The sequence below is a fragment of the Trichophyton benhamiae genome (assembly GCF_000151125.1).
Source record: "Trichophyton benhamiae CBS 112371 chromosome Unknown Abenha-F-W-21b08.fp109, whole genome shotgun sequence".
NCBI lineage: Eukaryota > Fungi > Ascomycota > Eurotiomycetes > Onygenales > Arthrodermataceae > Trichophyton > Trichophyton benhamiae.
In genome coordinates this window covers 82,451-110,099 of record NW_003315096.1, presented here as the reverse complement: position 1 = coordinate 110,099, position 27,649 = coordinate 82,451, and the positions used below count along the sequence as shown (strand labels likewise).

At 49.7% G+C, this 27,649-nt stretch overlaps 14 protein-coding genes across 14 annotated transcripts, besides 1 other annotated feature; 7 read left to right on the top strand and 7 right to left on the bottom strand.

The window, feature by feature from the left end:
* Positions 1 to 241: 241 nt before the first annotated feature.
* ARB_01149 (uncharacterized protein) lies at positions 242 to 2,108 on the top strand (the record flags this gene model as incomplete). Its single annotated transcript, XM_003012490.1, is given in 4 exon segments — positions 242 to 446; positions 566 to 834; positions 896 to 1,090; positions 1,110 to 2,108. The coding sequence occupies 4 exon segments, from the start codon at positions 242 to 244 to the stop codon at positions 2,106 to 2,108; spliced, it is 1,668 nt and encodes a 555-aa protein (XP_003012536.1).
* Positions 2,109 to 2,700: 592 nt separating this feature from the next.
* On the bottom strand, positions 2,701 to 4,056 carry ARB_01148 (uncharacterized protein; the record flags this gene model as incomplete). The annotated part of the gene is made up of 3 exons (XM_003012489.1): positions 2,701 to 2,999; positions 3,085 to 3,820; positions 3,892 to 4,056. 3 exons carry the CDS (start codon positions 4,054 to 4,056, stop codon positions 2,701 to 2,703), a joined length of 1,200 nt encoding a protein of 399 aa, XP_003012535.1.
* A 1,288-nt stretch (positions 4,057 to 5,344) lies between these two features.
* Positions 5,345 to 6,514, bottom strand: ARB_01147 (uncharacterized protein; the record flags this gene model as incomplete). Its single annotated transcript, XM_003012488.1, has 2 exons — positions 5,345 to 5,922; positions 5,992 to 6,514. 2 exons carry the CDS (start codon positions 6,512 to 6,514, stop codon positions 5,345 to 5,347), a joined length of 1,101 nt encoding a protein of 366 aa, XP_003012534.1.
* A 453-nt stretch (positions 6,515 to 6,967) lies between these two features.
* Positions 6,968 to 7,680, top strand: ARB_01146 (uncharacterized protein; the record flags this gene model as incomplete). The annotated part of the gene is made up of 2 exons (XM_003012487.1): positions 6,968 to 7,019; positions 7,076 to 7,680. 2 exons carry the CDS (start codon positions 6,968 to 6,970, stop codon positions 7,678 to 7,680), a joined length of 657 nt encoding a protein of 218 aa, XP_003012533.1.
* Positions 7,681 to 7,804: 124 nt separating this feature from the next.
* ARB_01145 (uncharacterized protein) lies at positions 7,805 to 8,551 on the bottom strand (the record flags this gene model as incomplete). The annotated part of the gene is made up of 1 exon (XM_003012486.1): positions 7,805 to 8,551. One exon carries the CDS (start codon positions 8,549 to 8,551, stop codon positions 7,805 to 7,807), a length of 747 nt encoding a protein of 248 aa, XP_003012532.1.
* Positions 8,552 to 8,964: 413 nt separating this feature from the next.
* ARB_01144 (uncharacterized protein) lies at positions 8,965 to 9,888 on the bottom strand (the record flags this gene model as incomplete). The annotated part of the gene is made up of 1 exon (XM_003012485.1): positions 8,965 to 9,888. One exon carries the CDS (start codon positions 9,886 to 9,888, stop codon positions 8,965 to 8,967), a length of 924 nt encoding a protein of 307 aa, XP_003012531.1.
* A 596-nt stretch (positions 9,889 to 10,484) lies between these two features.
* Positions 10,485 to 10,571: a sequence feature (Short protein (ARB_01143, EFE31890.1) was converted to a misc_feature.).
* Positions 10,572 to 10,666: 95 nt separating this feature from the next.
* Positions 10,667 to 11,858, top strand: ARB_01142 (F-box domain protein; the record flags this gene model as incomplete). Its single annotated transcript, XM_003012483.1, has 3 exons — positions 10,667 to 10,717; positions 10,790 to 11,681; positions 11,752 to 11,858. 3 exons carry the CDS (start codon positions 10,667 to 10,669, stop codon positions 11,856 to 11,858), a joined length of 1,050 nt encoding a protein of 349 aa, XP_003012529.1.
* Positions 11,859 to 11,966: 108 nt separating this feature from the next.
* Positions 11,967 to 12,872, bottom strand: ARB_01141 (oxidoreductase, putative; the record flags this gene model as incomplete). Its single annotated transcript, XM_003012482.1, has 1 exon — positions 11,967 to 12,872. The coding sequence occupies one exon, from the start codon at positions 12,870 to 12,872 to the stop codon at positions 11,967 to 11,969; it is 906 nt and encodes a 301-aa protein (XP_003012528.1).
* Positions 12,873 to 14,843: 1,971 nt separating this feature from the next.
* On the top strand, positions 14,844 to 16,624 carry ARB_01140 (1,3-beta-glucanosyltransferase, putative; the record flags this gene model as incomplete). The annotated part of the gene is made up of 4 exons (XM_003012481.1): positions 14,844 to 14,936; positions 14,972 to 15,035; positions 15,202 to 15,945; positions 16,002 to 16,624. 4 exons carry the CDS (start codon positions 14,844 to 14,846, stop codon positions 16,622 to 16,624), a joined length of 1,524 nt encoding a protein of 507 aa, XP_003012527.1.
* An 81-nt stretch (positions 16,625 to 16,705) lies between these two features.
* On the bottom strand, positions 16,706 to 18,096 carry ARB_01139 (uncharacterized protein; the record flags this gene model as incomplete). The annotated part of the gene is made up of 4 exons (XM_003012480.1): positions 16,706 to 17,082; positions 17,245 to 17,845; positions 17,902 to 17,958; positions 18,085 to 18,096. The coding sequence occupies 4 exons, from the start codon at positions 18,094 to 18,096 to the stop codon at positions 16,706 to 16,708; spliced, it is 1,047 nt and encodes a 348-aa protein (XP_003012526.1).
* A 297-nt stretch (positions 18,097 to 18,393) lies between these two features.
* ARB_01138 (uncharacterized protein) lies at positions 18,394 to 19,509 on the top strand (the record flags this gene model as incomplete). The annotated part of the gene is made up of 3 exons (XM_003012479.1): positions 18,394 to 18,948; positions 19,038 to 19,122; positions 19,184 to 19,509. 3 exons carry the CDS (start codon positions 18,394 to 18,396, stop codon positions 19,507 to 19,509), a joined length of 966 nt encoding a protein of 321 aa, XP_003012525.1.
* Positions 19,510 to 21,964: 2,455 nt separating this feature from the next.
* On the top strand, positions 21,965 to 23,318 carry ARB_01137 (uncharacterized protein; the record flags this gene model as incomplete). Its single annotated transcript, XM_003012478.1, has 5 exons — positions 21,965 to 21,999; positions 22,164 to 22,281; positions 22,342 to 22,424; positions 22,566 to 23,127; positions 23,181 to 23,318. The coding sequence occupies 5 exons, from the start codon at positions 21,965 to 21,967 to the stop codon at positions 23,316 to 23,318; spliced, it is 936 nt and encodes a 311-aa protein (XP_003012524.1).
* Positions 23,319 to 24,179: 861 nt separating this feature from the next.
* On the top strand, positions 24,180 to 25,572 carry ARB_01136 (aminotransferase, class III; the record flags this gene model as incomplete). Its single annotated transcript, XM_003012477.1, has 2 exons — positions 24,180 to 24,662; positions 24,730 to 25,572. 2 exons carry the CDS (start codon positions 24,180 to 24,182, stop codon positions 25,570 to 25,572), a joined length of 1,326 nt encoding a protein of 441 aa, XP_003012523.1.
* Positions 25,573 to 25,808: 236 nt separating this feature from the next.
* ARB_01135 (uncharacterized protein) lies at positions 25,809 to 26,849 on the bottom strand (the record flags this gene model as incomplete). Its single annotated transcript, XM_003012476.1, has 2 exons — positions 25,809 to 25,896; positions 26,035 to 26,849. 2 exons carry the CDS (start codon positions 26,847 to 26,849, stop codon positions 25,809 to 25,811), a joined length of 903 nt encoding a protein of 300 aa, XP_003012522.1.
* Positions 26,850 to 27,649: the final 800 nt, after the last annotated feature.

The window sequence follows — 27,649 nt, the reverse complement described above, 5'->3', positions numbered from 1 at the left end:
GAAAGCTGCAACTCAACTTGGAGCTTTGAAGTTCAACTCAGAAGGTTTAGTTTTGTAACTTACATACCTGTATTTGTAAATGAACATATGTAGATAGAGGTAAATTACAGTAATTACGTGACCACAACCTTGTTTATCAGAATGTCCCGATGCGACTCTTTGTATTTCAAACAATCGACAGCTTTCAGGGCATCGTGAGCTTTGCGTTGACACTATTCGCCATCATGGTGGTTTCGGAGACATGACAGCACGCATAGAAAAAGTCCTAGCTTCCAAGGATCCCAGCTTGACGGATGAAAATGACTGGGAGGAGTTCAGCTTGAAGGACGTCAAGGTCTACATTCCTGGTAAGACGCGCTATGCGAACATCCTCTCTGCATCGGAGGATAACCCCTTGATGGTTACCGGTCAGCTCGAGGAAGTTGATGAAGGTCAAGAATCTCTTGGTAAGGGGAATGCGAACTCCATGTTCACTCCGTCGACTGCCGGAATCTACAGTTCACGCAGCCCTCTCAGTCAAATGAAGCTTCCGCGCTGACAATTTTGCCCCTACTCTTCCATTTAGTTCTCGACGGTGACTACCTTCAAAAGCGCGTGGTCATTCAAAATGTGACGCACTATGCATATGGGCAAGACGGTGATGGTGGAGTTGGAATCTGGGCAGCTGGCGATGCGGGGTGGTTCTCGATATCTCCTGCGAAGGGCTACAAGCCTATGTTCCAGGAGGTTGTTGAAGCTGTTGATCTGCTATATTTCCTAGTTGATCAGCACCAGCCTAAGAAGCGGAAGGGGAAGAGCCGGAAAAAATTGACCTGGGAGTTCTTGCTGGATGAGGTCGGTCACCCACTGTTCTGTCTTGTTAGATGGACACACTGATTGATGAACTCGATGGTAGTATACACGGCACACGCATGGTGCTTGTGAGGATGCCGAAGAATCGTTGGAGGTCTTCAACAAGCATCATGAGTTTCTCATTCGGCAAATGGTTCAAGGGAAAGAGGACATTGACTGGCCTAGCACCTTGGTGTATTCTCATTTACGTGAAGAGTATCCGGTACCAAACCCCTGCCCTGGCTTACATTCTATAATGGTATCTCACAATTCTCTAGGACTTGTTCAACGATCTCCATTCGGAGGAAGACTCGAAATCGGACGTGGTAATGGAGAACTCCCCTCCTGGAGATAATGCTGAAGAAAATTCTCAGGCCAATACCATTTTCGAGATTATCCTGGAAATGAAAGATGCGGGACTGTTGGCTCAGCGGAAGCTACATTTGAAGAGCGTGGCCGAGGAATTGCTGGAGCAATACGAGATGAGCTCTTTGGAGGATGCAATCAACCTGGTAAATTCACGGGCCGGGAGTGTGATAAAACTTATGGATGAAGCGCAGGGTACTGCCTCCTCGGACTGGCATCGAAGAGCAATTTATCGGCAACTGAAAGAGGCTACGGAACTTGAAGATATTCCACCAGTTGGCGCAACGCCTCTTCGACGTCGACAGAATATAGACGCATCCGAATCAGGCCCAGAATCAGAAGAGGATGAGGAGGACGAAGGTCGAGTGAAGAAGAATCGGAGGCGGAGAAACCGCAAATCAATCCTTCGACCAAAGACATCTGAAAAGGCGGGTAAACGAAATCGGGACTACGCCTCCGTGGACTCTGAAGAGGAGATGGAGGATATCCTTGTTGCAGAAGACACACCAACAAAAGGAGGAGCACAATTGCTTCATGAATCCTCGCCTGCGGAAAATCAAGATCATCCATACTCTGATGGAGAGGCCAACAAAGATGACAAAGACGGCACTGCAGTAGTGAACGGAAATGTTCCACCAGACACATGGGTTTGTCCTGTTACCGGCTGTGGCAAGCAAATACCGAGAGCTACATTGAAGAGATCGAAGGGAGCAATTGATGATCATAACCTCGTCCACGCAGATGACACCCAGTCAAAACTTGACTTGGTCTTTGCAGAGCAACGACTCAACGTCAATGTCTCAGTCAACAACTTGTTAAGCCGTATCCGCGGTTTAGGTGGTCCTGCGCTTCCAGATATCATGGGAGATCCTATTGATCCTGATCCTACACTCACAAATATGGACATATGAAAGATCACATACCGCAAGCACTCATACTCGCTGCGAGGAAAGCTTAATTGCTTTGCCTCTATAGACCAGTGATGCATTTACTTGCTTGGAGGTCTTCCTCCCAAGCGCCACTGCGCCATGAATTGGGATGCAAGATAGCTGCTTTAAGATGGCTTCTAATCCTCTCAAATCGACTTCCGGCATGCCACTGCGTTCACCTGCTTCCGAATACCTATGGAATGCGGTAAACACATGCCACCGGGCCGCGTCCCATATATATAGCAGATATCCCATCTGGTTTTCTGAGGTTGTCACGGAGCTAAGAGTTGGGATATACCTGTTACTACCCTAAGGGAGATGCAAATACTGTTGACCGTTTATTTCATTGGCTATATCACGCTTGTATGCAGGCAATAGGCCCCCGCCGAAAAAGATATCAAGCTTGTATAATCAATGATGCTCCAAGCAATATTTACTCCTTAACCAGAACCCATGTAAACAGAGTAATTCAACGCTATCACGTCCCAACTTTTTGATGCCAGCCAAGGCGAGCATGTTTACAATATAAAACAAGGTACAACATCAAGCGATGAAATTGGGTATCCTATCTTTCCTATCGTCTTGCTTGACGTCTGCCTTTGCCTAACCTCTTCGCTGCCCCTGTTTTCTTTCCCTTCATTTTACTGGTAGAGAATGAGCTCAGGTCACCACTAGAAATAGCATCACCACTCTTTGCAAAGCGCTTTTTACCACCGAAGCCAAACTTTGCATCTTTTTTCTGTCTCTTAGAGCGGGATCCTTCGCCGTCCTTGCCTCGACCTCCGCGGCGGGAGTCAGACTTGCTTGACTCTTCAAGCGCAACGTCAAAGAGCTCGCTCTCCTCCGCCTCGCCATTACCTGCACCTCTGCGTTCTGTAGTTCAAGCATGTCACGTTAGTATTTCCATGCAACACTTGACTTGGATAAGCGATGAAATAGTAAGGGGCATAAAACGTACTTCTTTTCAACTCGTTTATTTTTTCCAGAGTTTCCCTCTTCTCTTTATGTCGCTCTTGCATTTTGGCGATTTGTACTTGTTTCCCGAATTTCTTCAGGTCTCTCTGCTTCTTCGCGTCCGCGCTAGCCTTCTTGCTAGCTGCTTCTTCGTATAATTTCTTCTTGATCTTGTCCATATGCTCGTCGTCCTTCACCATCTCAGCAAAGTAGTCTGTAGGCCTTGAAAATGGAATTCCTTCTTTTTTCAATAGCGTTCGTCCTGTCCTCGCAGCAGCACAACAGACTTTATAGAATGCAAGCTCGCGGTTCAGATCATCATTTGGGTCGGGGACATCCATGGTTTCTGTGGAGGTAAGGGTTTGGTGTTCAGAGAATGGCATTTGGTCGTTTATGAGGGTAACTCGCTTCAGGGAGGCTAGAATGGCAGTGGAGTTGTTGATCGTTAGCCGCTGGTGAGGAATAACGTCTGTAGCTTCGTCACCAGAGAGGTCTGAGAGTGGGATATCTTCTTCGTCTTCGTCTTCTTCTTCGTCCTCCTCTTCCTCATCTCCATCTTCGTTTTCTGCGCCAGCTTCCTCGTCTTCTTCTTCTTCTTCTTCTTCCTCCTCCTCCTCCTCCTCTTCCTCTACATTCTCGTTGTCTTCATCCCTCTTATTGGACTTCTTCATGTCTCGTTGGCTCTTTGTACCCGTTTTGGTATCCGACTTTTCCTTCCCATTTAAAAGGGTAACGTCTTTCTGCGCGCACAATACATGTTAACAGCTATTCCACGTGTCTTACTCAAGGGCCAAATGGCTAATTATCTTACCAATTGCTCAGTATCTTCCTTCTCTTCTTCCTCGTTCCCGGTCTTTTTCAATTGCTTCTCCTTCCTCTTGTGTGCTGCCTTTTGCAGCTTTCTCTGGTGTTCTAGCTCGAAATTGCGCCCTTTGTGCGCGTCCAGTGCAGAAAGGAGCTTGCTTTTCTTCGCCATGATTAGTTTTCAATTATTATTGACGCTTTATGAAGAAAACCAGCGCTCTTCATGGAAGAATTAGAAAAAGAAATGCGTTCCTGGTGCGCCAAAGCGAATTTGCTATCATCAAATCTTTTGCTTTTGCTTAGAAAATTTTGGACATGAAGCTATATCAAACACGGTTAGTCTGTATTAATAATCAAATCTTATCTTATCTTATCTGATTCCCACTTAAACGCTTCCGTCTGCTGAGAAGTTGCAACCCGCGATGATAACACATCAAGATCAAGACACAAGCTAAATATATTTCCTTGTCGCCCTCTACATTTCATTGTCTCAGAATCTTTATACTTGGTGGAAGAATAGCATCATAGGCTATTTCTTAGCGCCTCACAGAAGTGGAAATAATGAGTACTACAAACCGCGACTCTTACGGCGCATCCCCCAATGATGACCAGCAGACTTCACAGCAAGGAGTAAGCTATAGATGTCCCTAGCATCCGAGCTTCCAGTGGTATCTTTAGTATGACCTGTTAACTCATATTGTTTCTGTTGATAGGTAGCGGATGAGAGCAGTGCCCAACAACTCGTGACTGCAGTTGACGAGCTGCTAGACCAATTGCAAAATCGCTTCGAGAACGTCTCTACAGAAATACTAGGAAAATGTGAGATTTTGTCCCTTACATGCTACCATACTTTACTTGAGACGCCTGTCGTTCAGCCATTCTGGACCAATAGTCTAATGGGATGAGGACTTCTAGTGGATGATATGTCGCGGCGTATTGACGAGCTCGAGAATTCGATTGCTTCCGCTCGTGATTCTACCCACTCAGCTTGAAACTTTTATGTTATCATTGTTATTGAGTGATAATTCAATAGCCATCTCATGGTGTTGGAAATTTCGACTTGATACGCCAAGTCATGATAGCAGAGAGGTCATTGAAGAGGATCACTCAGAATAATAATAATACGGCCGTCAAACTTGGAGCCGCGTCAGAAGGCTAGAGCCTACTTACGGTTATGCCTTTCATGAATGGCGGATTATTTGGACTTATTACTTAGCCGCTTAGATACCCCGTTGAATGTTCATTTTGATAAATGTCACGAGAAAAAGAAAAAAAAGTTGTATTTTTTATAAAAGTCATCGCTACATAGATAATAAAATAGCGTCTAATCATATAAGCAATTTTCCATAGCCATACAACGACATAAAAACGATCAGTTCTTTTGCTTTGAATTCAATATAAAGCCTTCCCTGCAGGTAACAAGAAACGATGAGTTGCAACTAGAATGAGTTGAAAATCAATCACAACTCATCCTTGGCTTTCTCTTCACCAACGAACCGACGGAGGACGTTGCTTCGAGAGACCAAATCGTCAATCTTCTCAGGAGTAAGATTTCCTTTGTCCAAGATACGCTGCAGACGAGCAAGCTCTTTCTGAGCATATTCGGCATTCTCCTGCAACTTATTTCCAGCCTTGACGTAGTAATCGGCATATTTGGCCGAGAGGGTTCCAGCAGCTTCCTTGATCTCCTTAACCATGGGCTCGAAGCTGGTTCCGGAGATGTACTTGGCGACAATAGCATCAAGGGTTTCAATTGTACCAGCTTTATCGTTCAGACCACCTCCAACTTCGCGGTGAGTTCCGCACTTCTCATTCAAGAAGTCTACGAAATCCTTCTCGGTGCGTCCACCAGTGTAGGCAACGGCTTCCTTGGAGCCACGAGGGAAGAACTTGATGGTTGGGTAAGAGGCAACACCGTTAGCCCTGGCCGTGGCTTTGGAGTTCTCAGCTTCAGCATCGACCTTTGCAATAATAACATTAGACTCTAGGATGAAATCGGTGGCCAAAGTCTCCCAGGTTGGAGCAAGGGTTTTGCAGTCTGTTTAAGAAACCTGTTAGCATCAACGAAGTTAAATATCATGTCTAGGAGGAGAACCGGTCAACATACGTCCGCACCAAGGGGCAGTGAAAGCAACAAAAACGTCCTTATCGCCACCAATGGTCTTATCAAAAGTAGAATCGGTCAACATCATAACCTCGGTGGGCTGGGCCTTCTTCAACCTAGGCCTGAGGCCGGTCTTGCTCGCAACGAACTCGCTCAAGCTCTCCAAATCCCTTCCACCGCTATAGTCCTCTGGCTTATCACTCTTGCCATCAAACCATTTGAGCGTGGGGAAGCCCTGTATACCAAATCTCTTGCCTAGAGGTCGATGGGCATCAGCGTCGACCTTCGCGATATACACCTTCTCGCTGTTTGCCCCAAATGCATGGCCGAGCTCTTCGTAGACGGGTGCAAGGTTCTTGCAGTGCCCACACCATGGAGCAAAGAATTCGACAAGACCTGGTTTGCCGGACTTCAAGACAACATCATCAAAGTTCTTAGGAGTAAGGTCCAAGACGGCGGATTTGGATGCGAGGACGCCATTGAAGACGGAGAGGGAGGCGAGGAGAAGGTAGCTCAGGCGAGCCATTGTGTCTGTGGTGTGGTGGGCGAGAAGCTGTGTCCAAATAACTACCAAGTACTGGTATAGTACTTCTGTTGACAGTCGATGCTGACACCTCCATACTTAAGTTGACGCTGATGCCACGCTTGCTAACTGACAAGTGGACCCGCTGCCGAGGCAGTTAACTAGTCAACCTAACCACAACGGGTAAAGCTCTCTCTTGGGGAACACACTTCGCTTTCTACCTGGGGCTGGCCTAATGCGCTACTGTGATATTTTTATTCTTTCCTCCTTACTTCTAATTATAATACTCTCTTAAACCTAGGCCACTGCAATACCTAGGCTTTAAGCACCAGTCAAATGATGTCTTCGATGCCTTCTGCGTCTGTCAACAGGTCCCTTGTGTCTCTTGAGCCTACGGGTTGCTTCGTGATATGGACAGATGCGTTACCTGAACAATTAACGGTCAGCGGTTAGATGATGGCTTCACCCGAGAAAAAAAGCTACCTTGGTAAACGGGACTTTGAACAAGGTATGAAGACAGACCTACATAGTACTTTCGATCACCGTCACTAATATGACGACTAGGCCTGAAGGCATTGGACGAGGAAATGGGGAAGAACGAAATGATTGCGGCATTCGCTCCTATTCGCATGATTGCCGCCGGAGGTTTCCTGGCCGTGATGTATCTCCAGAGTAGAAATTCGACCGGAGATCTCGACTACCTGCTGGAGCCAGAATGGGCCAAAGACCCAGATATCCAAAGACCACTCAAAGAAGCGATATTTAAGATAGGCGAGCGGCTCTTCTTCGACACGGAGTGGGCAAATGAGGACGTGGCCTTATTCGTGACAAGCTCCACGAGAGAGGAGCTATTTCGTAAGGCGGAGGAGCAGAATATCGTCCTATTCAAAGGGGAAAACCTCGTTCTTTTGGCAGCCCCAATGGAGTGGGCAGTCGAACGAAAAATCAGGAGGATTTATGCGGTAGATCGAGGCCGAAAGGCCGAGTTCGACATGAACGATTGTCTAGCAATGCTTAAATGCTTGAGGGAACGGCAGGATGGGCCGCTCGACCGCGAATATATCCGTACATTGAATGTCAACTCCTTTGATGTGCTGCCAGATCATCAAGTTATGGAGCTCATCGCAACCGCATATCGCGATAAGTACCATGAGGAGATATTTAGATAGTTGGAGTTGGCGTTGAGAAATTATACAAGCCTACTATTCGCTTGGTAGGGCTGATCACCACGAGCCTAAAGATATATAAGATTAGAGCAACGTTTGGGGTATGAAAGAGCGGTGTACCTACTTCTCATATAGTGTAGAGCCAGCCAACATTAGTAACGATATTACGTTTCAGAAATATCTTGTTGCAACCTTTCTCTTCAAGCACGAGTTGGTGCTCTTTATTTGTAAACCCCAGTGGTAGACATTCTAGATGTTCTGGCATGATTGGAGGCACATGCTCAGTCCACCTGGGGCCAGATAGTGGTATATACGGTGGGTATGGGTCGTCGTCGGAGCTTCTAAGTACGTGTTCGTGATTTCTCCTCATTCCTAGGCTTAGCCTCCAGTTGAATGCAGAGACAAGCTCTTCTACAAGAGATGCAATAATCGCGTATCGAATAGGATCCGGGTCCTGGGGGTCCTCGATTGTCTCGAGTGGCCAACCCCTGTACCAAAAGTACTCGGTCTCTCGGCCTATAGGGGTATATTCACCTGAAGCCATGGATTCGTATAGCCGGTGGAGGGAGCGTAAGGGGGTATCCCGTATACGCCAAATAGGCACAGACATATACTGGTTAAAACTGCGACGCCGGCGGTTCATCAGAGCTTCATTTCCTAACATTTCCTTCGCGGGTACCGGCTCTGGTAACGGAAACCGCCATGTCGGCCACGGAATAAACAGGCGGAGAAGCGTGAGATATGGATGTTTGTGATTGTGTCGAAGAATAGCAATACTCCCTCGTAAATTAAGGGGAGTCTTCAGCTTGTATATAATGCGTCTGATAAACACTTTAACGGCCAGCCAGAAGGGAAGTGTGCGGAGTTTTGGCATTGTTGGCATTCAGGTCTGAGTCGTTCATGTTGTTTCAGCAGCTTTGGGGAGTTGAAGCGTTGAAGCTCCATAAAAGCTAAAAGCCTCGTTTATAGACCTGGAAATCATTTCATTGGCTGGCTTAGAAAACTTTATAGCCTTTTTATTGGTCCGCTGCTTACACACAAAGCTTGGCTATCCTTGGCTGACGTGACATAAATAGTCTATAGGGACGCTCCGATTCATTAAACAAATTATTCTTTAATCAGTTTGATATCATCAGCAATCGCCCGAGGATAAATCTCTTCAGATACTATTGCAACCATCTCATGGTATTGAATATTTCATGTAATGGACATAAAGCGCCCTATACACCTATGGGTATTAATTAAAGCAAGCGACGTACAGTGAAAATAATGTTAGTAAAGGGGTATCTAGAGCTGGGATTCTTCTATGATCGTCTCCTTCACCCACCGTATTTCCTGTGCAATAATATCCGGCCGAGTGAGATGGATGTTATGGCCACAATCAGGGACGTGTCTCAGTCGACTCCTTGATGACAGTTGAAGCTGTTCCTCCTTTAACAAGCGGTCAATATCATCCCATCTATCCAAGAGCTCTCTAAATTTTCGTTGCTGCTCTTCAGTACCGTTTCCTGCCTCGACACCCTTCTCATAAATCCGTTCGTAGTCCCTTGCACTGTTGCAGCGGATTACACTTAATGGTTTGGCACCCATGGCACATCTTCTGTATTGCTCCTTTTGCCCGAGAGTCTCGCATATCTCTATAGACGCTTCTGCTTCAGCCTGGGCGGCTACTCCACCCCGAGCGATATCCGCAGCCCGCGTTCTCCATTCATCACGAGTCAGTACTGAATCGTCTCGTAGCCCGGTAACCTGAGAGTACTTGAGGGATCCCAATACCGCTGCGATGTTCGGGTCTGGTATCGTAAAATACTGGGTGGCTCTTTCTGTAGCAGCATCCGAAAGAACCATACCCGCTACATCGTTTGGGTATAGGTGGAGGTACTCGCGCGCCACTATTCCGCCGTAGGAGTGGCCGACGAGTATAAGTGGCGGATGAACTCCTGCTCGATCGAGGAGTGTATGCAACTCAGTGGCAGCCACGTCGGCTGTGTGCTTCTGAGGTCCGTCTTCGCTGCGACCAAGGCCAGACCGGTCATACAAGGCAATTCCGCAGAAGGGGGCGACTAGTCTCTCAACCGCGACGTGTGAAGAGGAGACATCCCCAGCCCCGGCTATAATGACGGCAATAGGATCCCTGGCCGACCGCGGGGCCCCACTCATGGAGATGAAGAGGCGATGTGTGCCAACAGAGATCATGGAAGAAGCAGCCATTTCCTGGAGTCAGAGTCTAGAGCAGAGAAGAGAGATAAGCAGGGCTATCAGTCGAGACAGCCCAACTCGAACCGTCCCGTGAGGTGGTACGAGCAAACTCCCCAGGACAAAGGGGGCCCATGACAGCTGACGCATGGATATGCATGGGTTCGATATCTAGCCAGGGCCACATTGGTCATCAGCGGCGGCAACTCTCGTGCGAAACCTCACGTTGGACGATAAGCTCGACGGCGTACCCTACGTATCTCCGCCATTATCCATACTCAGGGGCGCGCCGGGCCATGCCTAGAGGGGTGAACGGTCCCTCTCCGTCATGGGAAGAAGCTCATCGCGACCAGGTTAAGACGGGCGACGAATGCTTGACACGACCAGGCGAGGTCGACTTATACCTAGTAGTAGGTAGTAGTTAACCAGTCAGGCTGGAAGGTTGGCCTCTGCGGGCGGTTTCAGAGTGTTTACAGGGCGGATGACTAATCCTCCGCTTACACTTGGCTCTTGGCGGCGAGTTCCAGCGCAAGAAAAAAAAGACATCACAAGGAAGCGCGAAAAGGGAGGTGAAGCAACCGCCGGGCCTGTTGGTTGAATGGCCTGACTATTTAACCAGCTCGCTTGGGCTGTTCCTTTTCTCCTTTTCTCTTTTTGTCTGTTTCTTTTTCTTCCTTCTTTCTCCACGCAACATTCATATTTTGTTTTTAACGTGGTCGAACGATTTCGGCGCCGGTGTTCAGTTTTTCGATCTAAATAGTTAACTGCCAGGGCACAATAAACGACAAGAGATATGGAGCCCATTAGCGGTGGCTCGACGCCTATATACACGCTTCCTTACGAGGTATGCCATTGCCTTTGAAATAGACACAGCAGCCTGGTGAAAGGTGACAACTAACGCTTCTTGGATCTATAGCTTCTCTTCACTGTCTTAGAAGTATTCCCCTCGCGTGAGCTTTTGCCGTGGACCAAAGTCTCCTCTCGGTTCTACAACATCATCTGCCATATACTCAGCCGCCGGCTCTCGGCCATACGGCAGCTGAAGGGGAACTATACTCTTCGACTGGATTGCCATCTCCCTTCCAGAGTCGCACTGCAGGGTCGCACAATAGGAACATACCTTGATACCAGGACATTACCCCATACCCCGAGCGAACACCCTGAAGAGCTCGAAGGACTGCTATCTCTGGACCATGTCTTCTCAATTGGCGACCTGGGTGTCCTAAGGGAGCAATACACTCGGTTCAAGGTAATGCAGCATTTTGAATCGCGAATTTCGCCGGATTGGAAAGTCTTCACAGTAGACGACCAAGCCGATGACGCTGGGAGAATAGGGGGTATCTTGAATGAGAACAGAATCAGTAAGGGGGGCTTCAAGGCTCAACGCAAAAACTCCATAGGCAGCCAGGGTCGAGTTACACCCTTTAGACTCCTCGTGGATTCAGCAGAACCTTTCTCGCAGGTCTGTGTGAGCGCTCAGCTTTTTGGTGACCGTCTGCCTTCCGGTGTTAAAGTCTCCAAGGGAGTTGTGCGGCTTCGGAGAGACTGGCTTGCTCAACAGCCCATTTTGAATGCACCACGACACTTCACTGACCCTTACGAAGGCGACTCTGATTCAGACTACCATCCACTCGACGATGAAGACGACCACTGCCTGACTGAGCAGGATGTTCGGTGGGTGGACCCAAACATGAATTCCGGACTAAGCTTGCATATTGGTAGTACTCGAGAGGTGGCTAGCTGCGGGTTCCTCCGTGGAGTTGCCAACCTAGCAGAGTCCATAGTATATTACACAATTGAGGTTGACGGTAGGCCCACCCTCCTTTTTAAGACCTTTCATTGCTCTTAATTTCACTAATACTGTGCTAGAATTCGTAGTTCGGTCGAGTACTTTGCTCTTTGCCTTGGAAGAGGCGGAGAAGATAGCCTCTCAAGGGTCCCAACGACAGGAAACACTACTCCTACGAACATTTCATCCTCTCTAAGTGACCGATAGTTGTATCGCCACAAGTAAATACTTTATGATACCTAGCTGGCTAGTTAATTAGCAAATAGAATAATTTACTAATTCATTAATCCCAAAATTTTTCCGGCTACTCCTTATATGATCCTTGCCCTAACTGATTGTTCTCGAACTTCAATCCAGCATCCTGTCTTGCGACGCCGTAGATAGCAGACAGATCTCCCTTTGCTCCTGAATGAGACTTGGCGGCTTGTAATGCTTCGTCCAGCACCTCCACGCCTTTCATCCTGACACCTACAGCCTTCGCCATATCCATGACATGTCTTGTATCCTTTCGCGCCAAGTCGACTGCAAAAAGAGGTTCTTCCAGCGTGTGGTACATGCCAGATACCATCCTGTTCGAGTAAGCCACAGCCGCCCCTGGGAAGAAGAGTTCGAGGAAAGAATGTATTGCCTCGACACCAAGCTCAGACTTCTCAGCAACAACCAGGCTTTCAGAGACTGCAGAAACCATCCGGAATATCACGCTGTTGCCAAGAACCTTTAGCATGGAAGCCTTTCCTGGGTCCTCTGACTTTGTAGATAGGTCCATGATAGCATTGCCCATCACACCAGTGCAAAAGGGCTTTACGCGCTCAACGGATTCCTTGCGCCCGGCAAGGACACAGACCAGGGTTCCTGCCTCTGCTGCTGACGGTGCCCCGAATACAGGGCAGGCAGCGAAGGAGGCACCCGAGGATTCAAGGAGTTTGGCCAGGCGCCTGGTTGTATCTGGAGCGACTGTAGAGCAGTCGACAAACAGTTTACCTTTGACATCTGTTGATTCCAAGGCAGTGTCGATAGTACTCTCGACAGCAGGGTCATCACCAAGGCAGATGAATATAATAGTAGCTTTTTCCACTGCCTCTTCGACTGTTGATACTGGAATTATCTGCTGTGATAGGGTCTTTGCAAGGTCAATAGCTTTAGATTGGGTCCTGTTGTAGACTATCAGGGGCTTCGAGAGAGGTCCCTTTTCGACCAGGTTCTTGACCATGCCCTAGAGAAAGCAGTTAGCAGAAGTCGAGACAGTCAAGGATGGAAGCTGGCGTTGAAATTAAAAGGAATAAAAAGAGGAAAGGAAATAAAAATAAAAAATAAAAATAAAAAGAGCAGCCAGCGAGGCTCGAACCCAGACTGTCGGGCGTTCCAAGTTGCGCCTACCTCGGCGCCGTTCACGCCATCCCCAAGTTGGTATGCAGAAGGTATGCAAAAGGGATTCCAAGATATATAAAAAAATTAAAAAAAAAAAAAAAAAAAAAAAAAAAAAAAAAAAAAAAAAAAAAATAAGGGTTCGAAGTGAACGAACAGTGCTCACTCCTCATTACGCATGCTATCGCTGCTATGACGACTATAAGAGCTGGCTATGTGCGCTTAGTTCCGTCATCAATAGTCACAATCTACGCGACGCAAGTCCGCAGCGGCTCTCAAGGCGTAGGATATCCATGGCACTCCGTTGGCACTACACTTAGGGGCCGTGTGCGTGGGGCTTTGACAAATTCCACAGACATTCACCGCTGCGCCACGCGCCCTTCCTGAGATGCTAGAACAAAGGCTAAGGTCGCCTATAAGGGACCATAGGCAGGTCAGACGGTCGCCCAGCCCAGTATCGTGGTATGCGAGCACTTTTGCTCCCTGAAGATGATAACAGACATCCATGTTTGATAAACGTAATGAATTCATATAGCAAAACTGGAGAAGGGCGAAACGGAATGGATAGGTATAGATATGCATTTCTGGACAAGACACTTGCAAGAGCAAAAGAGAAAGACTGCCGTACCCTTCCCATGTTTCCCAATCCAATCCATGCAACCTGTTGCTCCGCCATTTTGTACGAGGTGTACTGGGTATCAAATCAAAGATATGTATGTAATGATCTCTATCGACGTGGTGATCAATTGCCGACAGCAGACAATGGTATAGAGTGTAGTGGTAGCACAATTTATTTTGGAATAATCAAGGGCAGGGGATACACGGTAGAGAACTGGAATAACTGCCCAGAGGTACAATATATAGCCAGTTATTCAACGCCTTCTATACCTTTCATAACCCCCCTGCCGGGCTGGTGAAGTTGATGTTTGATGTTGATATCCCCAAGGCGAGGCTGATGTTGATTAGTAATACAATATCCTTCCACTTTTGGGCTGCGCGGGGGTCACATTACATAATACATAATCCTACGCCAAGACGGGGAAGTCACATGCACATGACTATTATGTGGGGGTTGTCACCTTCCTCTTTTGTCGTTTAATTCTTGGCAATATTACATAATACGGTTCCATCCATTTGCCGAGGTTGGCTGGTCAACCTCCTTTGAGCCTGGCCGGCGTTGGGCACGAAAGCCGTCGATATCAAACACTGTCAGACAGCAAAGAGCTTCGGGCATTAGGAATAGGCGATATTGGGCGTTCTCTTGGGCGTCCCCTTGGGAGACGTGCCCGGCATATATCTTCATGGCCTGGCCTTGTGTGAGTGCCACCTTTGCTCCATCACCGCTGGCCTAGTTCACCATCGAACGACGGGCTGTTCAGCATCCTCTGTGGATTCATGGCTTTGGATCCTTCTACGGGAGCGTGGGCTTCCCTGCTCAGCTATCGTCCAGACTTTCCGTCTCGGAGTACGTACTCCGTGGTATCTTGACATCCATGGAAGGACGACTTTATACCCAAGAATGGTGAAATATCAGGAGAGGAAGTCATGATGGTGTTTTGAGTGTTTGCCATGGCAACCTGTTGATATAAACAGACTTGAAAAGGGAATGCTATCTTTCCTGGTCGCTCTTGCTATGTGTAGTACAGTCAATATATCAATTATTTTTGTCTATCAGTGTGAATCGCAAAATGCTGGTGTTTATCGATAATCTGTCTGTCTATCAAACATTCGTCTTACGAGCTCCTTTTTTTTCCTTGAGGGAATTTGTATATGATATCGGATATCATTTCTTGGAAAACGATACTCGGTATCCATTATGGGACCCTTAAAGACCATTCTATCCATTGCGCTAGCAGCTTATTGGGCCCTCCTTGTTACCGCAGCGGAGCTTGACCCCATCGTGATCAAAGTAGGTTCTCTTACCCCAGCCAAGATGGTTAACAGACGCTGATATTGTGCAACAAAAAAAGGGATCTCGGTTCTTCTACAAGACCAGTGGCCAGCAGTTGTGCGTCTCCACGACCCCCAAGCTACCCTTATTATACCCCTATAGCTGACGACCGAGGTAGCTTTATTAAAGGAGTGGCGTATCAAGGTACTTATCTATGCTTGATAGACGGGGCGTGTGAGCTGACGTGTGTGTGTGTGTGAATTGCTGCTGACATTCCTGATAGATGGTGATAACTCCGTCGAGACATACAATGACCCCCTTGCAAACCCCAAGGGATGCAGGAGAGATGTCCCTCTCCTTAAGGAGCTGCATGCCAACGTAGTCCGGGTATATGCCGTCCATCCTGAAAAGAACCATGATGAATGCATGCAGCTACTAGCTGATGCCGGCATCTACGTCCTGGCCGACCTGGCCGAACCCTCCCAGTCGATCAACCGTGACACCCCGGAATGGGACGTCAAGCTCTATGATCGATACACCTCCGTGATAGACTCGCTAGCGAAATATACGAATGTCATTGGGTTTTTCGCCGGGAATGAAGTTACTAATAGCCTCTCCACCACGGAGGCCAGTGCTTTTGTGAAGGCTGCAGTGCGAGACATGAAGGCTTACATCTACGAAAAGGGATATCGACCGATGGGTATTGGGTATGCGACTGATGACGATGCAGATATTCGCAAGAACCTTGCTGCGTACTTTGACTGCGGCATAGATGACGAGCGTATTGACTTTTGGGGCTATAACATCTACGAGTGGTGTGGTGACTCTACCTTTGAGACGTCTGGATATGCAGCCCGCACTCGGGAGTTTGCTAAATATAATGTTCCGGTGTTCTTCGCCGAATATGGATGCAATACTGTTCAGCCCCGGAAGTTTAGTGAGGTGCAGGCGATTTACGGCCCCCAGATGACGGGCACCTGGTCTGGTGGGATCGTCTATATGTACTTCCAGGAACAGAACAATTATGGTAAGCAACCTCGTTTGGTACAAGACAAGGAGTCTTACTAAGTGTGTTGCATGCAGGACTTGTCGATGTATCTGGCTCCAGGATCAAGAAGCTGCCCGATTTTACTGCATTCGCAAACCAGATGGCCAAGGTGAGCCCGAAGGGGCCAAAAATGGCTGCTTACACACCGGTGAACACGGCAAATGCCCCCTGCCCTACCATAAGCAGCGACTGGCAAGCATCACGAAAGCTGCCCCCAACGCCGGACAAGGAGCTCTGTGATTGCATGACGAGGTCTATCACCTGCAGAGCGAAGCCTACCGTCCGGGACGAAGACCTGTCCCGGCTCTTTTCAACGGTGTGCGGTCTCTCACCCATGGCCTGTGACGGAATCGCCTCCAACGCAACGGGCGGTGTCTATGGAATGTACGGAATGTGCAGCCCGATAGATCAGCTGTCCTGGGCCTTCAACACGTACTATGAGGACCAGGTCAAAAAGGGGAACGGGCGCACTGGCTGTGACTTTGGCGGTGCAGCAGCTACGCAGACGGTGGTCAAGAAGCCCATCTGCACGGCCAAACCACCAGTGTCTATAAAGGTGTCGAAGAGTGATGCACCGACGTGGAGGAATGGCAGCATCTTGGACATCTCTGGGCTGGGATGTGCCCTTGTTGCAGGACTGGGCCTTGGGTTGCTGTAAAGGAAAAAGACTACCAAGAAGTAGGGGCGTTTTTGGAAGATTCACAAAAAAGAAGATATATCTTATCCCCACTGCTGTATTCTAGAACAAAAATACCGTTTTATGGATGATGATGAAGCCATGGGCTAAGAAGCTGACTCTCCGCTGAGCCATACTGCTTTGGTGTCCTTTTGGGCATATTTCCGGGGCATCACCGACTAAATTATAACGCTGCTGGTATGCTGGCCGGTACCGTAGAGTAGCTGTGGGTATGACCTCATCCACAAGCTCTCCCTCTATCTTTCGGCCCAAGGGAAGACCACCACGCGGCTCGATCCGGGCAAAGGCACCCAGCTGGACCAGCAGGACCAGCAGGCACACCTCCTGGGCGGTAGCTACGGGTGGTTGGCGGTGGCTGGTAGTGGTACTGGTGGCAACCTCTCCCCAGCAATCAGCATCTCTCAGGGGGGTCTTTCTTCCTAACCGGGGCAAGATGGGAGCAACAGGCGCTCTGCTACCGATGCATGCCCAACCCGGCCAACTAGCCAACCAGCCAACCAGCCCGGCCGGAGCAGCGAGCAGGGCCAATGCCGGGCCAGAAGATCATCCACCTGTCCATCTGCCGGGCGCGAAGAGCAGACGTGTTGAAAGAATCAAATCAGAGCAGATCGCAGTCCCGCGGATCATATGGAGTGTACGGAGTATGGAAGCAGATTGTTTGATGCCGACAAAGCTATTATTGGCACCCAAAACAGCAGAACAAGGGGAAACCCCTTTCTGTCTGAAAGGCATGCAGAAGTAAAGGATCAATTGGCTGCCAGTCGCTGGGGCAGCTTTGGTCTGGGGGCCAGGAGACGCCGTAGGATATACATATGTACAAGGCATGAAATTTGGCCGCCAGAAGCCCGTCTCAGCGTTCTTTTTAAAGCTGAAACAGAACGAGCTTCTGGTGCTTGGCCGGCGGTTAGAAGGAGGTTTTTCTTCGCGTGCATCTTCTTTGCTTTTTATGCTGCTGCTTCTCCCGTCTTGTCTGCAAGGGTTTAAGGGATTGGCTGGCGCGGGCTGAAGCTGGCTGCGCGGTCGTTGATGCCGCTGGCTATATATACTGCTGCTGGCATCGCGGGCTTGAGGAAGAGGCCGCTGGACGAGACGGACAGGCCGGGCAGCTGCTCTCACAGTCACTATCATCGCTATCTTCTTCCTCTTCCTTGAGTTGCTGCTAGCCGAGCTGAGATGTTTTGACTTTGGATGCCATCATAAGCGACGGGAAACAAGGCTGTCGCCACTTTTTCTACTACTTCCTCTGCTCCAGCAGCGTCCTCCTCCTCCTCCTCCTCTTCATCCTCCTCTTCATCCTTCTCCAGCACCCGCGGGCAACTTCATCAGCATCATCTGCGTACCCAGGGCGTGGTCGACCGCTGACCTCCAGAGACAGCCGCTTGATCCATCCACGGGGAGGCCCAGAAAGCTACCAGACAAACCTCAGAAAGCATCACGGAACGAGCCGTACCACCGTTTTAGACTGTTTACTCGAGCCAGCCAGCCAGCCAGCTCGCTCGCCGTTCGCGGGACGGCAGACAGCTATCTATAACTCCCCTTCGCCTGAGCCACTCCGGGCCTAGGACTGTTCCTCTGATCGGCTGCAGCAGACTGCATTGGTCCACATGTCAGGCCCGACAGGGAACGCTGCTGCAGGCGGCCAGCGCTGGGACGCAGAGCGCTTCACCAAAGAGCGAGACGCACGCCAGGAGCCGTACCGGGAGATGCGGCCGCGCAGAGCGACGGCGACGATGGTCGAGGATGACCGCGAGGTGCGCAGGGACAAGCGCTCGCTCTTCAGCGGCATCCCGGACTACGTCCAGCCGGCCGCCAACGACACCCAGAGCACCCACCTCGTACCCGTCATCCGGCCAGGCAGAAGCAGCAGCATCAGCAGCAACAGCAACCGCGGCGGTGGTGGCAGACGGCCAGACATATCCCCTGCTCGATCTAGTGACGATCGAGGGTTTCGACGCCCAACGCTGCTGCGTCGTCAGTCCTCGCTCGACCGGTTCGATCTCGCGGCCTCCAAGCGCTCCCATGACTACCGCCGTTACGATAGGGATGACTACGGCCCGCCAGTCACCCCGCGGAAGCGCAGCTCGACTCGCGTGCCCGATATAAAGCCGGCCAGAAGCATCACCCCGCGGGGGAGACGTTCGTCCAGCCTAGCCATGCTCGATGCACCAGCACCACCCCGCGCGAAGTCGAGACGGGCGAGCCCCAAGCCGGGGACCACCCGTATCCCCAAGCATATGGTTGCGCCTATTGCGCTCGAGGACCTGGGTTACGACTACGAGGAATATGTAAGTTGTGTTCTCTCTCTCTCTCTCTCTCTCTCTCTTGTTTCTCTTTGTTACTCTGCATGTCTGTTCTGGAGCTAACGGCGTGCTAGGAGGAGGATATCCTGATCTACAAGATCCTTACCGACGACCGGATCCATGAGTTGGTAGAGTACAGCAAGAGAGCACGAGCAGGCGGTATGTTGACTACCATGTCTCCGGAAAATAACTATAACAGAAACTAATCCGTTGCATATAGCTCTTCCACGGAGAAGCAAGGAGAAGGAGACCGTCATCGTTGGAGCCAAAGACACTCCTCTGACCGTTGAGCGGCGTCAATCCATCTCCAGACGCGGAGGCAGAACCCCATCTCCACCCATGGATGTCCGTTCAATCAGACCCCGTCATGTCCGGCGACGCTCGTCTCCCATCCGTGTCCTAGAGGTCGCCGACGACCATCCAGAGCGGCTGCTGGTGCCGTACCATCACCACATGTCTGAGCGTGAGCTCATGACAGCTGTAGACGCGCCAGAGGTTGTCGTCAAGAGAGACTACAAGGGTATGTCCTATCCAACCTACTCATAACCAGAGTCCTTACTGACAAAGCATCTCACAGCACCCACTCCTCGCCTTCTCCGCGCCATGATGGCCACCCTTACCTGATCTCTCTCTCTCAGTCTCAACATCTAATAAAAGAGCCCGCATATCTACCAGAATCTACCACCCATCTCACAGCTCAGCCTTCAGTCTGCATTTTTTCAGTTTTTTCTTACTATCTCTTTGCATCTTGGTATACACTCCTTTCTCTCATTTTTTTTTTCTCCGTGTCTCTTATGTCTCTCCTATGTGATTTTACGTATGCATGTTATGCTTCTTACGCTTCTTATGCTCTTATGCTTTTGTGGAGTTTCTCGAGGATGACGGCCGCACATGAAACAGCAAACTACGGACAACTCAGGCTTGTGTCAAACATACATAGACCCGTGTATAGTACTCTGATCTAAATAGTGACATCTACCAGTAATAATAATCCAGTCTACCAACTTCTCTTTCTTTAACCTACTAAATCTCGATTGTCTATATAGCTTATCGGTGAGATAAGCTCGACTAACTAATGACGACACTAGTTAAAGCGGCAAAAGCGACTTTCAACTTCAACACTTGACAAACATTGATGGCTATCTTTGGCCACCACATCTACAAGGGACCGTTTATATTTATGCTAAATAAATATAAACGGCCCTTTACTATTACAAAAAGGCCGCCTCATTATTATAACCTTTCCTCTGCGGATTACAGCAGTGGCACCGCTCATTTGCTCGCCTTGGTGGTAGCCTACAACCAAGTGGAAGCCTGCATTCACTACATACTTGATAAGACCCACATTCAAATCTTCCTCTATCTCCTTTGTGTAATCATCTTGCTTGGGTGTATTCACCTGGTTCTTTATTCTATACCCTTGCTCTACCATTCACCATATGGGCAGATTCACTCTGGTAAAAAAAACATAAAAGAGCCAGCTTGAGCTTTCGACCTTCTCTTTTTTACATATCCTGCTAGCCCATCTTCATACAACTTTAACCTGCTAGCCACCAGCGTGGGCTTATTCTTTTGGCTCTGTCGTTTTACTAACATGTCTCTATGCTCGACTGCTGAAGCCGAGTACTAGTATGTCTTTTTTACCGTTTCATGCAGGGGCTCTGTGTAATTATATACGCCTTGTTTCTTCACGGACGAGCCACGGCCTCCGGTCCTATACCCTAGTACTCCCAAAAAGGTGGATGTGCCGACAGGCGATGAATTCCTGAACCAGGAGCAACGAGACAAATTGTTTCGTGGAATTTTCCCTGCTGACTTTTCGGGTGAAGTGATCGCTATTCGAACAAACAAATATGAGTATAGGGACTCAGCGAGATTTTACAAAGGAACTTTCCGCCCATAGCCCAGACCAATGGTCAGATAATTGGACATGGGCCGTTCGCGGCCATGGTTTGATCCAGTTTGGACCTGGAGAAGAGAATCAGAGGAACCCTTCAAAAGACGGAGGTGAATATCGGAATATTGATCGATGTTAAAGAATCCCTGAGCTACAAGAGCCCGTTGAGGAGTAGCCAAGTTATTGAGACGCCCAAAGCTGCTTCGAGAGCGATCACTGAGGAACCTGCAGTGCTGAGCTCTCAATACTGCAAGGAACAAGCACCGTTTAGCTCTGTGGTATTTTATGGTATTCAATGGGTGGGCGAATTGACCGCTGCTGTGCAGGTATTTGGTAAGGATCCTGTCACTGGCGAAGTGTTTGCGAGGACTCCAAAAACAGTGAGTGATACCTTATATTCTTCATGCTTCCTTCAACTGACGAGTGTTTATTGTCATGATAAGACATTTTTTAGGCATCTCCCGCCTGTGGTTGGGGCCGACCCCTACCCTAATCTCAAAACAAAATTTCCAACTGCGCGAACTCCAAGGGGGATGCTTACAATATTGACTTGGCTTTAGATTGGGATAACATCCGAGCTGAGCTCGGTGGTGATAGGGAGATAGAGTCTTATCAAAGTCTGCTACTACACTGATTGAGGGCAGAGCTGAAGTTTTTGACAAGTCTCCAAGGAGGTAGTTACTCTGCCGGCTGTCTCCAGGAAGATTGATAACTACAGAGCCTCGTACTTTTAACTAGTTATCTGCATGTTTGAACAGCGAACCTTTCGAATAGCCTAGTCAACTATCAGAGTAACTATCAGAGCAACTCCTATGCATTTCTCTAGCCCTTACTCCGTAATAATACTCCCCCTTAGCCGTCTCTTCTCTAAGTAAACGCGCAAGGCAGCCGCTTAGTCAGCTCCTCCCTCCTGCTGACGTTTTGCTGCGACTCTCGCTCTTTTTAACTATTTCACGAGCTTCCAAACGAACCAACTGAGAACCACCAAAACACCAGCCCGGGGCATCGAATCCATCCGGACGACCAGACGGCAGACGACAGCCAGCTCTTCTTCGTCTTCTTCGACAGCTATACGCGCTCCAGCCGGAGAGCCCTGCCGCAGCCATGGACAAAGTGCAAGCCTTTGGGAAGAACTTCACGTATGTATTATTTATGTTGTTGTCCCCAGCTAGGCCAACCCTGATAAGTAGTCCACCTACGCGGCGGCCAGCGGTGCAGGCGCAGGACTCTTACTTACTCTTACCATCGCCCCCCTTGATCCAGCCAGCAGCTGACAGCAGTCTCGTTACAGTGCGACGTTCAGTCCCTTTGCTGCCCGAACGCAGCAGTACGTCAAGGAACAGCTTGGTCAAGCTGAGGAGAGGGTACTGCTTCCTTCCATCACTGCCACAAACCACTTGATCCATCCACCACATCACAACGTATAACCGAGCAATACGCTGATATACGCTCCTCGGCGCATGGCCGTTTGGCATCATTAGACTCAACTTCCAAATGATTACCTCGAGCTCGAGAAGCGAGTTGATGCGCTCAAGACCGTCCATCAGAAGCTCCTCCAGGTCACGTACGTTTTGCTAGACCCCATGACTTGAACCCGCAGGACCGCTCTATTTCACCACGTTCTACCTTCTTCTGCATACCCGTTACTCACGCGGTGTCCATGTGCTTTGTTCCACCAAGCTAACCCGTCGTATTCAACCTGCAGCTCGCAATACTCGAACGAGGCCTATGACTACCCACCCAACATCCGCGAATCCTTCAACGACCTAGGCCGCACCATCAGCGAGAAGGTTCAGCTTCTCTCGCAGGCTTCGTCTCCAGGAGAGGCACAGTCTGCTCTAACCGCTCCGCCATCTGCAAAGCCCCAGCCAAAGACCTTCAGTCATGCCATTGCCCGCGCCGCACTTGCTAGCTCGCAGGTCATCGTCAATGCCAACACCCCTGGCACCGAAGACCAATTGGCAGTTGGCCTAGAGAAGTTCGCTCTTGCATCTGAGAAGATCGGAGAGGCTCGATTGGCGCAGGATGCTCAGATTCAGTCTCGTTTCCTTGCTGGATGGAACACCACCCTCAACACCAACCTCATGTTCGCGACCAAGGCAAGAAGGAATGTTGAGAACTCGAGACTCATGCTTGACTCGACCAAGGCTGCTAAGGGTGCCACCAAGGACATGGACCACCTGAGCGAAGATGCTCGCGCCGAGATTGAGCAAGCAGAGGATGAGTTCGTCGGACAGACTGAGGAGGCAGTTGGCGTAATGAAGAACGTAAGTCGCCCACTACGCCGGGTCATACTTCTCAAATCTAACATGAAATGCAGGTCATTGATACCCCTGAGCCACTGCGCAATTTGGCAGACCTGATTGCTGCTCAGCTTGAGTACCATAAGAAGGCCTATGAGATCCTCAGCGAACTTGGTCCCATCGTTGATGGCCTGCAGGTCGAGCAAGAAGTATAATCTGCCTTTCTCTTTCGATGCTTTATCTTGTATTGTCACTAACTGATGAATAGGCAAACTACCGCAAGAGCCGAGAGGGTGCGTAAATGTCTACTTATACCCCATGACATAAAAAAAATAAAAAATCAACAGTTGGACGGTGAAAGAGCTTGGAGGACACTCCTATATTTATATCTTTCTATAACTCCTACCCTTTCCATATCAATCGGTTAGATAATTACGATTATCACCGTCCCTATTATCTGTACCGCCGTGAACTCGTAGTTTCACACGCCTGTATAGATGCTGTACTTTGGCCCATTGCTCTCTTCTTGACCCCAGTTTTCTCCCATGTCCTTATCTTCTAGGTTCCTGGTTATATCTGTATCAAATGATCCACGTCTGATTCTTGGGTATAAGTTCATCCGTATATATATACACTCCGTACATGCACCTCCTTCCTGCATTTCCCCAGGATTCTAGATTCTGGAACTCACCCCTTTTCCTGAGTCATATCGTATCATGGACCAAATAAACGAGTAACACTTGGCTGGACGGCTCCTCTCGCCCAACTCAACCATGCATACGATGGCTCGGCGGCCATTGGAGAGGCTGAAAGTCTATCTACACTCTTCGTCTCTTTGATGTGAATGCTTCTAGGCTCAATTTGGCTACAAAATCCCGGCGACTTCTCCGCACACTAGTTAGCTGTAGGATGGCTCTCGGGCTTCGGTTCTCCAACGGCTGACGAAGTTGTCATAGAATTAATGCACTAGTATATAGTAGCTATATAAATATTCTACCGTCCTCAGGTTTGTATCGAGATAAGATCAATTAGAAATTAATTCATTAGCTACTACTGACTGAAGAAGGGAATTAAGTATGCCTGAACAAGTCGACAACGCAGCCCTCCTCAGAGACGCCGACGCCTGTCTGCTGAAGTATGGCTCCAACTTCCTACCCGAGGTAGTCACTCAGACGGAAAACATATACTTCTGGACAGCGTCAGGCAAGAAAGTGCTGGACTGGACATCGGGCCAAATGTCCTGTCTGGTCGGACATGGTCACCCTGAAATCGTCGAGACTATCACCAAGCATGCTATCGGGCTGGACCATGTGTATAGTAGCATGGTGTCTCCGCCCGTGATCGAGTTGGGAATGGAGTTGACCAAGGCCCTGCCGGAGGGACTGGACAAAGCCATCTTTTTAAGCACCGGGAGCGAAAGCAATGAATGTGCTATCAAGTTGGCAAAGGTGGTCACTGGGAAGTTTGAGATCGTGGGGTTGGCGGCGAGTTGGCATGGTATGACGTTTGGGTCTAACGGGGCTCAGTATTGGAATGGTAGGGCTGGATATGGGCCAACGGTGAGTCCGTCTTGTTTCGTCGCACCCCTGTTCATATCACTTCTGACGTTTAACGGGAGATATATAGATGCCGGGAAACCTCATGCTGCCTGCTCCGGACGAATACCGCTCGATCTTCCGCCATGCTGACGGCTCGTATGATTGGAAAACGGAGCTGGACTATGGTTGGTCTCTGGTTGACAAACAGTCCTGCGGATCACTGGCCGCCGTAATCATGGAGCCAGTTCTGTCCTCTGGAGGCATGATGACGCTGCCGGATGGATATATGAAAGCCATGAAAGCCCACTGTGAGGCGCGAGGGATGCTCCTGATCGTCGACGAGGCTCAAACCGGCATGGGACGTTGCGGCGATCTAATAGCTTCAAACCACCACGGAGTTGTCCCAGACATCCTGACCCTGAGCAAGACCCTTGGTAACGGCCTGCCGCTGGCCGCGACAATAACCAGTAACAAGATAGCAGCCGAGGCTGATGCCGCTGGCTTCCTGTTCTATACCACCCACGTCAACGACCCCTTGCCCGCCGCGGTTGGGCTCAAGGTGCTTCGGATCATTCAACGGGATAACCTGGTTGAAAGAGCCGCTGTTCTCGGGAAGCTGTTACATGCGGGGTTAGAGCGTTTGATGGCTCGATACGGCTGTATTGGCACCGTACGTGGCCGTGGGCTCATGGCCGGGGTCGAGATTGTTTCAGATCGTGAGACGAAGAAGGCAGATACCGATCTGGGCAGACGGCTTTCCGAGCGAGCCTTTGAGCTGGGTGTTTCTGCTATGCTTTCCTCGCAGGGTAGCTTCTATGGCTGTCTGAGGATCGCACCGCCTATTGTGATAACCCAGCAACAGCTGGAGGACGGACTCAACATTCTGGAAGAAGCATTTCGAACGACGGAGGGCTCAAAGCCATTGTACTAGTCAGGGGGTGGTGAATGGCCGTCGTGCGTTTCGTCGGTTTCAATATTGTCATCGTCGTCCTTCTCGCCTGGGGCATTAGGAAATGCCGTGGTTGGCGCTCAAAGCTTGACTACCTGAATGTGAACTTGATAAATGAAAAAAACGTAGATTAGTCAGTCCATCTGTTCGCTCAAACGGTTTCTTTTTTTTGTTTTAATTAAGTTGCGCAAAATGTTGTTTCATATTCATAACAGACTTCACGGGTATGTTTTTGATCGCTTATTGAAAACATACATGTTGTTGTTGGACTGGAGAGGAGTCTCGTCCTCTGCGTGTTCGGCGGCGCTGAAGCGCTCCAGACTCGAGCTGGTCGTGTGCGCTGTGCTGGTCTGGTCCCATCCGACCTCGTCTGACAGCATTGAGTCCGTCCGATGTGGGTGTCGATGCCGTCGCACCCGGGACATCGGTATCGATGGGGCGTACCTGACATCCCCTTCGAGCCGATCGGGATCGACGAAGTCCGGCAAATTAGCAGATGCCGACTTGGACATGGAGACCAGCGTCCGCAGCACGGCGAATTCGAGCTTCAGCTTGATGCTGTAGACGAACGGCTTGAGCGACTCGTGCGCCACCCACCAGTTCAGGTAGACGAAGACGACGAGGGCGACGTCCATGATGATGATGGCAACGTTCATGGCGATCAGCCGGTGCAGCTCCTTTCGACGGGCCTTTGCGGACACAAAGGCCAGCAGGCCGGTCGCGAGATACAGGTACAGCCCCGAGAGGATGAACTGCTGCACCGAGAATCCGGTCAATTGGATCTTCTCCATGATGTGAAAGGCGCGGACGAACTGGGGTCGGGCTGGATTGGGGACGATCGAGCCGAACCCGGTGACGATGTCGGGAATATGGAAGAGGATGGCGCTGATGACAATCATGGCCAGCACGAGTCGCAGCCCCAATCGGTTATGTAGCACCATGTGGAGACGGGAATACAGGACCAGGGCCTGTCCGGTTATCATGAAACACCAGCCGATGCTGGCGAAGGCGAAGGCGACCGCCGGCGGCAGCTTCATGTAGTAGTACATGAGCAGGAAGATGGCGTCCGTCAGCACTCCAGGGACGGTGGCCAGCAGCAGGCTCCAGAAGTAGAGGCCCTCATACTTGCTGAATGTCATGAAGATGAGCAGGACGAGCTCCAGGCAGTTGTAGATCGCAACCGCGAGGACGGCCGTGTAGAGCGTGCGCAGGGTCTGCGGCCGGTTGCGGAAGAGCTCAGGGCCGAGGTCATTGAGCATGGTAAACGTCGAGTCATGGTCCTGAAATGACAACATCCAGAGCCGGGCGCTGGTCGGAAGGGCTGCAGGAGCTGAGGGCGGGCAGTGGGCGCTGCCGTGTAATGTAGCATATATATATATATATATAAAGTACTCTGTATATATATATATATAGCTACTGTATGGATATGGATGTATAATGCTATGATTCAACGGCTCTGGGGCGCACGCAACAGGGCATGGGGGAATGGAAGACGCTCGCTTGCTGCTCCCAAGGGGTATCTTTCTTTCTTTTCTTTCTTTTCTTTCGTTCGCGGTGCCTGGGAGGTTGCTCGAACGGAGGAGAGGAAAGGCGACGGGGAGGCGTACGACTTTTTGGCTGTCGCAAGAAGGGAGAATTCAATTATATTACTGCGGCCACCCAGGACCAGGGTCCTTCAGAGGCTCCATTGAAGCTCCAACGTCATCGCCGGCGGTGTCGAAAGCTAGTTAATCAGGCAGAGCAGGCCCTTTTGGCTTTGGCTAGGCGAGCCATGAAGCCAGCCGTTTAATAATAACAATATGTAATACCATGATCAACCGCTGGCGGGCGACGGTGGCCATCCAGGCCTGTCATCACGCATGTGGAAGTTTGGTAGCTTCGCCCGGCGTTTCTTTGCAGCGAGGCCCGGGAGGCTTTCGGGGTTGAGGAACGCTGATAGGACGAGGAAGCGTGGGATGCACTGGACGCAGAGCTAAAGCAAGAGTGGCATCGATTTAAGTATAAAAGTATTTCTGTGCAGCTAGCTACTATATACTTACTTATGTGGGATGAAGACAGA